This window comes from Harpegnathos saltator, unplaced genomic scaffold (genome assembly GCF_003227715.2).
Source record: "Harpegnathos saltator strain DR-91 unplaced genomic scaffold, Hsal_v8.6 scaffold108, whole genome shotgun sequence".
NCBI lineage: Eukaryota > Metazoa > Arthropoda > Insecta > Hymenoptera > Formicidae > Harpegnathos > Harpegnathos saltator.
This window is the reverse complement of record NW_020229882.1, coordinates 24,378-34,294: the sequence shown is the minus strand read 5'-3', so window position 1 is coordinate 34,294 and position 9,917 is coordinate 24,378. Positions and strand designations below refer to the sequence as shown.

The following is a 9,917-nucleotide window of genomic DNA, read 5'->3' as shown; positions in this document are numbered from 1 at the left end:
TATGGGCGTAGCCAGAATTTTTTTTTCAGGCAGACCATACACAAGCCACCTCTTTTCAATTTAAGCATTCAATGCAAAAAAATTATATAAATTTTATCACTTTATTGCCGGTAAAAAATAAAAAAAAAACTGCAGCGCCTTCGTATAAAAAAATAAATTTTTTTCTACGTTTAGGGGACCGTGGTCTTCCTCTGCCTCCTCCTGGCAACGCCTATGCAAGATATAATTAATTAATTTCTTATTATTAAGTATACAGGCTGTGCGGTAACTCGCTTTAGAAACACGATGTACAGGTAGATTAGGTGAAACTGAAGAAAAAATTCCTATATATTTTGCGAAGAACCACATAAAATATAGAATTATTAATTAATTGATCATTAGCTAATTTCTTTAATTAATAACACAATTTTACGTGGTTCTTCGCAAAATCATAGAGGAATTGTTTTTTCAGTTTCACTTAATCTATTTTTTATATCGCGGTTTTTAGCGGAATTATCGGACACTCTGTATACTAATTACAGAGTAATTTATTGTTGCACTTTTTTGTTTCGATATCTCATTTTATCACCTGCATGTTGCAGCCAGTTTTTTTACATGCTTGACAATCAATGCAATGGTACAGTCAGGTCCATTTCCTTTTGTACGATTGACAGTACCTGTGGATAGTATTTATATATTTTTAGTACTAGTAGATATATCTGGTTGGAAAAATTCATATCTATTTATATAAACAAAAATAATAGTACTCTAAACATTATGACAAGTTATAGTCCTTACATATCACTAATGTTTAAAAGTATTTTTTGTATCTATATTTGAAAATGATATAAAAGAGATTTAACATTTGGAAAAATTAAGAGACATATATATATATAGTTTATTTGTAATTGTTAAAATATACGTACTAACTATAATGTTTGCAAAAGTTGTATTTTCGATTGCGATAGTATTTTTTGCACCAGTCCAAGTCAACTTGTGTGTGTCAAATGTTATGCAATATGTGAGTATATTGGAGATCATTTTTTTGTGTAGAGTCACCACCAATACACTTTATTTTCTTTTCCTGCAAAGAATAATGTTAATATAGACGTTAATGTTCGTATACGTGACTTTTTTTCTTTTATTATTTATTATTATTCGTATTTCGATATTACTATATACATATGGCCAAATCTATGTGAGCAGATTTCGAGTGCAATCTAATATCATCAACAGTAGATCGCAAGTAAACAATAAATTTGATGCAAGATATATGAAATCCTGCTACCAAACTACTTTCACATATGCGACAATGTTTTCGATTGGGCATAAAATTATATATTGATGGATACGAAGAAAGTATTTGTACACATACACATATGTATGAATATATAGAGTGTTTGTTTAGGGATCATATTCAATGGAGGCATAGAACTGATTAAGATAAACAAGAAAGTCAAATATCATGTAGTAAAAATGATAAAAATAGCCGATTTATGCATGAACAAAAATTGGTTGTAGAACTCAGGTTCGGTCTCTGCAGCTCGCAGATCGAGTTAAATCATCTAACGATACTTACCGGCACGTGACAAGCAGAAGGGAAAATGTGCAGAAATAATCCTTTCTTCTTCTTGCCGCGCGCCGATAACTATTGCTAGACGACTTGATTCGATATGCGAGCTTCAGCGACCAAACGCACCTCTTACTACCGCTGCGATGCACGATTTTTATTCATGCATTACTCAGTAATTTTTATGATTTTTGCAAAAAGATATTTGACTTTTGTTTATCTTAATCAGCTCTATGCCTCCATTGAATATGATCCTTTAGTTAACAAATACTCTGTATACACACACACACACACACATACACACACAGACACACACACACACATATATATATATATATATATAATGTGCAATTCAATCAGTGATTCATTGACTGATATGAAGAAAGTATTTATATTCATATGTGTGTGTGATATATATATATATATATATATATGATATATATATATATATATATCACACACACATATGAATATAAATACTTTCTTCATATCAGTCAATGAATCACTGATTGAATTGCACATTATTCAAAATATACTTACAAAACATTTACGAATTGCTTCATCATTTTTCAATGTTTCATTAAATTGTACGTATTCCTCGACGGATGTCATTGGAAATTCAGGCATTAAATCCATAGTTATTGCTTCATTTTCTTCATTTCTTTGGAAATTTTCTCTTAAAATAGCAACTATTTCTTTCAATTTTGTGTTATTTTTAGCTGCTTCGTGTTTTATCTCTGTTTTGAATTGTTGAAAGTCTTGATGTAAAGTATCTACTTTTTCATATAAAGAACCTGCAAGAAGAACTATTTATATTTCATCATTCATATTTTACTGTAAGCATCTTCAGAGACTAATTTTTTAATGTTATTAATAACTTTGTACACTACAATATACGATAAAAGTATTTTGGAAATATAATAATAACTATATTATATATGATGACAATACTAAAACAATACATTACTAAAATTTACAAATTTTTAGAAATGATTTACTATTTTCACTGTTTAGTATTCATTAGTATGATCAATCAATTAGTATTCATCTATATGAAAGAAAGTATTCATCTATATGAAAGAAAAATGTATCTTACTTATAATTACATGTATATCCTCGTCTACATTCATTTCTGTAATTGGGAGAGCCTTCATCGCTAAATAAAATAATAGAAATAGGTTCACAGATTATTGAATTTACTTATTCAACTAACTTTATATAATATATGCCATGACAAAAAGTATACCGCTATATAATTTGTCATTACCAATTATCTCATTTTCCTTATTATCGATGTTCCGATCATAATCACGAGAATTAGTATCATCCGTCATCTCTTCATCATCTTGCTCATCCTCATGAAAAACTTGAATTGAAAATTGGTGTTCATTTAAAGGTGAAGGGACATTGCAATTAGATGGATTATTTTTGACGGATAAAATTTTATCTTCCTCCTGGAATTCAAAATATATTAATATACAAATTGTATGTGTGTGTAAATCTAACATATACGTGTGTGTGTACAAATATATATTTATGTATATATTTATAAATTAAATAACGATTTTTGTCCGAATTTATTCAACTCTCATCTATATTTACATATAAATAAATAAAAATATAAAATACTATTAATTAAGTAATAATTATTCACGTATTGTAATAAATATATAAATGGTTTTATCAAATACTACTATTTTGTTTCACTGAACAACATAGAAATGCGTGTGAAATGTCTATTTTGCAGCTATGTATTGATAGTTACGATTATTCCAATTATAAATTATTAAAAATTAATCGATGTCTGAATAAAAGCACGTCCTAATTAGCGCTATTTTTCTCTATATATTAATCATTAATATTTATAGTACTCACCCGCTTCTGCACGTTATATTCCGAACTCACTGATCTAAAATGTAATGAATTTTTCTCAAGTTCAACATTTGTAGATGTAGCTCCAATCCCTTCGTGTATTTTATAATTTGATGGGGGATGTTGATTTGATTTATATTTCTTGGAAATATTACCTATATTTTATAGAAAATTAGTTTTTTCAACGATTTACGACTTATCTTTATAATTATATACTTATCTTTATAATTATATACTTATATATAGTATATAATTATATTAGTAAATTAGTTTTGTTACTCATTTTCAATTTGCTACTTTACGTTTTATCATATTATATTTTGTAATTTGCTGTAATAGAATTTGAAACTTACAATCATTCACGTAATTATTCGATTCATCGTCATAAAATTTTTTTTTCGTTATCAAACGTTTCAGAGGCAATGTTTGGATTGGTTCATTTAAAGAAGCAAATTGAATATCATCCGAAGTGGATATATCAATACAAGATTTTTCTGCTTCCCGAGCCTTATCAAATGTATTGTAAGGTCCTAAAATTTTATGAAAATGACTAATGTTCCAATCATTTCCAGGACTTATCTTCTTCTTTATTGTATTGGTAATATTTTTTTTAGACAATGGAAACGTAAATGTTTTTGCATTAAAGTTTACCCAAGAATCGGGAACGACTTGGCAGTATTCGTCCCAAAATACGACGTAATACATCTGTAACAATAAATACTGATTAAGTAATGATGAAGTATTTAAGAGAATAAATGAAAATAATTTCACTCATAATTATTATGATTTTCTATCCTAAAGCATCCAAATTATGGTTCAAACTTGTCATAATTTATTGTTAAAAAATATTTATATATATAAAACTTATTATTTATATAAATATCTGTCATAATTACAAATTGGATTAAACAATATTATTTGTATAATATAATATATTTATGTATGATATAATACAATTTATAAATTACTAGTTTTATTTATAAATTATTACAGTTGTTTTTATAAAAAATAACAACTCACTTCAATCATTAGTATGTAGAATAGGAATTATACAAAATGTATCTTTGTAAGGAAGTCGCATTGCTTTTGCGCTTATTTGACTTATTGGATACATTCCAATTTCAGACCATTCATTTCCGACATAGATTTTCAAATTTCGCGAATCACATGAATATGAAGATATATTATCGAAATTTTTTAACTTTTTTCCAATATTACTGTTTCTCCATTCTTTTTTCCAATATATTCAATCATGAGAACATTTCTGTTATTCATATAACAATAAGAATCGGCTTCTTTGATGCAGGATAGTGTAAATTTTTCAAATATTATTTCTTTATGAGATTGTGTACATCCAAACAATAATTCTTCGTTCTTGGCATTTTGAAGAATGGGATATTCTTCAGGTTTATACCCAATATTTCTTACAGTTTGACATTTTTCCATTAATCATCTGTGCAATTGTTGTAACGGTTGTGCATTTTTTCGTAGCATTCGTTTCATTTCTTGAAAATAATTTTCGAATGGAAAAGCACTGAACATGTCCAGACACCCATGATTCTTAACATCAACATGTAAATGAACCAAGTTATGTACATTGTATGTAACGTAGTTCTCAGAATATAACATTTTAAATGTTTGTACAAAATGTACTAATAATTCATGTGCATATTCGTTATTGTATTCGCAATCGGCAGGATTACAAAGAATATAAATTGCACAATGTAGAACATAAAAATGTCTCAAATAATCATTTGGCAAATATGACCATAAAATTGATAGACTAGTATATAAGAGAAACAGTCTAAATTCTGTCGCTTTCCAGCGATCTAATTCATCTAAACCTCTTGGTTTCCTAGAAAATTCTCTAGGTATGTATGTTATTAACTGCTTTAAATCTATAGATAATTGATCAATTTGAGAAGCACGCAGTTTAATGCCCTTTATTCCTCGGATCCACATATTTATAAGTCTTTTCATGACACCGAGACAAACAAGATGCATATAATCTAATGGGAACTGTGTTACCATTTTCAATCCAATGTTTTCAAAAGGTGAATTATCCACATGATGATCTTCATTATGTCGTAATAAAAATTTTGCATCTGTGCGTAAAGGAGCATTTTGATTAAGGAATAACATTCGATTGTTCCTCCATTCACCTTCCTCTTCACATTTATCGCATCCATAATATCCTGTATGACTTTTAATACATTTCATGAATGCTTTTGCCGGGGCGTCGCATATTATAGCATTTATTAAAACTTTGTATTTTTTTCCTCGATATTGGAATCCTTTATTTTGAATTTCACTATATTCTTCAATAAATTGATGAATAATCTCATTCGGTTTCTTCGGTTTACAATATCCGTGGAATACTCCAATGACAAAAGGTTTTTCTCTATAATGAACGTGGACAATTTGCCCTAAAAGTGGCCAAAATTGCGATTTAGAACTCTTTGCCAATGGTAGTCCGTCAATGCTTAAGTTGATTTTAATTTCATTTTCACAACGTTCATGGAGAGGTTTATTATATCGTAAATGATTCTTCAATGCTGTCTGCAATCCATGATAATAAAAAGTACCAGAATGATTCTTAATTATTGATGTTGTTCTCGGAGTTCCCAATAAAGTTCTCGCATTACAAGGAAGCTTTTTATATCCATTGATTTTGAGACCTTGAAGCAATTTTGTTAGAGCCACATGAGTAATATTATACTCAAGACTCCATGTCCGAAGAAATTTGTATAATGCAAGTTCTTTCTGTACATTAAAACTCAAATCTTTATAACATTGATTATTGCATTCGGCAATCAATTCCATATCAGATTCTGAATAACTACAATTTGAATAAGAATCAATTCTTTGATTGCATTCTTCGACATCTCCATACATATATATATTATTATTATTCAAATAATTGTTACTATTCTCTTCAATAAGAATATTGTCATTAGACATTTCATGAGGAATCTCAATGTCTAAATTAATATTATATGTATCGCCTGTATCAATAGTATGTACTGCACAATCAATATTTTGTCGCCGACGCCATTGTTGAGACCGACTCAAATCGTTATATCTTTTTCTTTTCGGCATTATTAATTTTTTTATTATATGTCGTTTGAAACCTACATACAAATGATGAAAATTTCATGATATAAAGGCAAAATATTTAATAAATAATATGTAGTTCTTCCACATATAAAAATACGAAAATCGAATATCGAATATATGAAAAAGTGAAATTATTCCAGATATTTAATATTTAATATTATTATATTAATTATGCCAGAGTATGAAATATCTTTTAAACTATTATATTTTTTAATTTTATCTTTGAATGAATATCAATGATTTTATTACAAAGATATTTCGTGTAGATTAAAAAAGAAACATCATGTCCTATTTCTTCTTTGTAGTAGCGTCCAGATGAGTACTGCGTCCTGGAACAGCTTTATATCGACGTTTCAGAAACGTTGCAGTTTGCATCTTAAGAGCTGAGAGCTTTGATATTAATTATTCTCTCCTCTTCTTTCTTCAACACAAGGAAAGGGATACCTAAGCACACTCACGAAAGAGAAAAATTCAATATCAGGACTCCTCAGCCTTGAAGATGCAAACTGCAATGTTAGCGAAACGTCGACATAAAACTGTTTCAGGACGCGGTACTCAACCGGAAACTATTACAATGAAGAAATTCACCGACCATGAAACCCTCAAATCTGAAACAATCAGTGCACATACTGACGTCAGATTGGCGACAGATCCACAGACATCTGTGTCCACAATCTGCTGTTAGACTGCCGGCAGAGTATGCTAACACAATCTATGACAGCTCTGACAGCAGCTTGATGGCAGAATGCAGATCTTGCTAACGTCTATTAGCAGGCTCTGCACGCAATATACTACGAATCTGCCATAAAAACCTAATTAATACATACTGTGTGCAATCTATTGCCTTTGTGTTACAAATGCTGCTAAGAGATTGCTCGCACAGGTTTGGTTATTTGCTTATTATATTATTTCTAGTTTTCAATTTTTCAAAGAATCGTAATCATTACTTGAACATACCTTATCGAGGAGTTTACCAGTAAGTAATTCATAAAATTAGATAATTTCTATGGCGATAATTGTGTGAAGACGGAGGACAACAACCAAGTACTACTGGTACAGTCCGAATATTGTGTCAATTCCGTTGTAAACCTAAACATAAAATGTGATTGATTAAAATCCTAATGTTCATTGAAGTACAAGATGTAGCACATTTATTACTAACATTATAATTTTCCAGCAAAACATAAGGTTAGGATAGAGTAAATTATATTAAAATATTCTTAGTTATACAAATCGCACAGAAAATATTAAACATTGAATGGCAAAAGGATTTAAGTATAAAGATAGATACAATTGTAAATTTGAAGGATTTCGAAGGATTACCTTTGATAAATATCGGATCCTTGAACCGCACGTTTCTTTTCGGTGGGAAGTCATGAGGTCTGTTGTTTGGAATTGCACTGCTGAACTATCTAATCAAATGTTGCACGGATTATTTCATTGGCTACGAAGTGTCTCAAGGGCTGCGTTCTGTAATTCACTGACAGCACTGAAATGCTATAGTATACGTTACATGAACTATAGATTTTCAGTACTGGCAGTGAATTAGGGAATGTAGCCAAGATAAGCTTCAGAAGGTCTTAAATGTAATGGAGGATTGTGTCACAAATACTGCTAATAGATTGCTCGCACAGGTTTGGTTATTTGCTTGTTATGTTATTTCTAATTTTCAATTTTTCAAAGAATCGTAATCATTACTTGAATACCTTATCGAGGAATTTATCAGCAAGTAATTCATTAAATTAGATAATTTCTATGGCGATAATTGTGTGAAGACGGAGGACAACAACCAAGTACTACTGGTACAGTCCGAATATTGTGTCAATTCCGTTGTAAACCTAAACATAAAATGTGATTGATTAAAATCCTAATGTTCATTGAAGTACAAAATGTAGCACATTTATTACTAACATTAATTTTCCAGCAAAACATAAGGTTAGGATAGAGTAAATTATATTAAAATATTCTTAGTTATACAAATCGCACAGAAAATATTAAACATTGAATGGCAAAAGGATTTAAGTATAAAGACAGATACAATTGTAAATTTGAAGGATTTCGAGGATTACCTTTGATAAATATCGGATCCTTGAACCGCACGGTTTCTTTTCGGTAGGAAGTCACGAGGTCTGAGAGTCGATTGCGTGTATTGAAACAAGTGAATGACAAAAGTGAGTGAATTTACTAGAATTCACCACGTTTCAAGATACGCAATCGATCTGTTTTTGTTTACCTCCCAGATAGCACAATGTCTACAAAGATGTTTAAAGACTTCTAAAAGAAGTAGGACGTCTTTTAGACATCTTTTAGAAGTCTAAAAGACATGTTTGCGCACATTTTGCTATCTGGGCTGTTCTTTGTTGTTATTTGTCTGTTGTTTGTTGTTATGTTGCACGGATTATTTTATTGGCTACGAAGTATCTCAAGGGTTGCGTTCTGTAATTCACTGACAGCACTGAAATTCTATATTGTTCTACGTTACATGAACTACAGATTTTCAGTATTGGCCGTGAATTAGGGAATGCAGCCAAGATGAACTTCAGAATGTCTTAAATATAATTGAAGATTCACATGAGATCGGATGATACGATATATCCCATAGGAGAACAATTTCTTATAGAATACCGGCCTTAGGGCCGGTTGTTCCAAGTTTAAAGTAATTAGTTAATTTGTCTATTTTTATTCCTTCCTTAAATTAGACAGACAAATTATGATTAAACTATTATTTAACTTACCAAGAAGTTGAAACAATCGGCTCTTAAAGATATCTTCTAAAAGATATCATTTAGATATCTATTACAAATATATTGAAGATATCTTTTAAGATATCTTTCAGATGTCTATAGATATCTTTTATAAATTCTACAAAGATATCTTCCACTACATCTATTTAGATATCTTATAGACAACTTGTAGATATCTTTTAGAAATATCTTAAAGAAATCTTTCATAAGATATCTTTTAGACATCTACAAGACCTCGTTGTTTTCTGGGAAGTAGTGCAGGTAGTGCGCGAATTAGGTGAAGATAATTTACAAGTATAAATTAATGACATTTACATATTAATAGTGTATATACGTGACGTATATATAATTTTTACAAGTAAAATTTATATAAAACTTACCTTTTTAAACAAAAAGGTAAAAAAAAGGCGCCCAGTACAAGCGCAACACGTATTGCGTTATTTTTAGAAATTTTAAACCCAAATTATTTTTTTAAGGCATATATGTGTACATAACATAAGTTTTTACAAGTAAAACTTATAACTATAATAAAACTCTACAACACTATTCTACTGTACAAAAGAAGTGATATATTAGAACAGTAGCGCCAATTGAGAAACCTAATATATATATATGATTATTGTATACTTAATATT

At 29.6% G+C, this 9,917-nt stretch overlaps 1 protein-coding gene and 1 long non-coding RNA gene across 3 annotated transcripts; both read right to left on the bottom strand.

The window, feature by feature from the left end:
* Window positions 1–473: 473 nt before the first annotated feature.
* LOC112588913 (uncharacterized) lies at window positions 474–7,509 on the bottom strand. Its single transcript, XM_025300275.1, has 8 exons — window positions 7,496–7,509; window positions 3,775–4,126; window positions 3,425–3,576; window positions 2,817–3,003; window positions 2,646–2,705; window positions 2,090–2,343; window positions 906–1,063; window positions 474–656 (listed from the first exon to the last, which is right to left on the bottom strand). The coding sequence occupies exons 2-7, from the start codon at window positions 4,124–4,126 to the stop codon at window positions 983–985; spliced, it is 1,086 nt and encodes a 361-aa protein (XP_025156060.1). The 5' UTR covers window positions 7,496–7,509; the 3' UTR covers window positions 474–656; window positions 906–982.
* A 15-nt stretch (window positions 7,510–7,524) lies between these two features.
* On the bottom strand, window positions 7,525–8,670 carry LOC112588912 (uncharacterized). 2 transcript variants are annotated; one of them, XR_003113119.1, is made up of 4 exons: window positions 8,608–8,670; window positions 8,245–8,376; window positions 7,862–7,950; window positions 7,525–7,627 (listed from the first exon to the last, which is right to left on the bottom strand). It is a non-coding gene; the product is annotated as an uncharacterized LOC112588912 (long non-coding RNA). The 2 variants fall into 2 exon arrangements; XR_003113120.1 differs by having other exon boundaries at window positions 7,862–7,946.
* Window positions 8,671–9,917: the final 1,247 nt, after the last annotated feature.

Bases quoted from the DNA above. Each gene is read 5' to 3' on its own strand.
- LOC112588913 (XM_025300275.1), bottom strand. From the start codon at position 4,126: ATGTATTACGTCGTATTTTGGGACGAATACTGCCAAGTCGTTCCCGAT. The intron at 3,577-3,774 runs GTAAGTTTCAAA...TATAAAATATAG, and splicing joins GAATAATTACGTGAATGATT to GTAATATTTCCAAGAAATAT. The intron at 2,344-2,645 runs GTAAGATACATT...TTCTTCTTGCAG, and splicing joins GGATATACATGTAATTATAA to GTTCTTTATATGAAAAAGTA.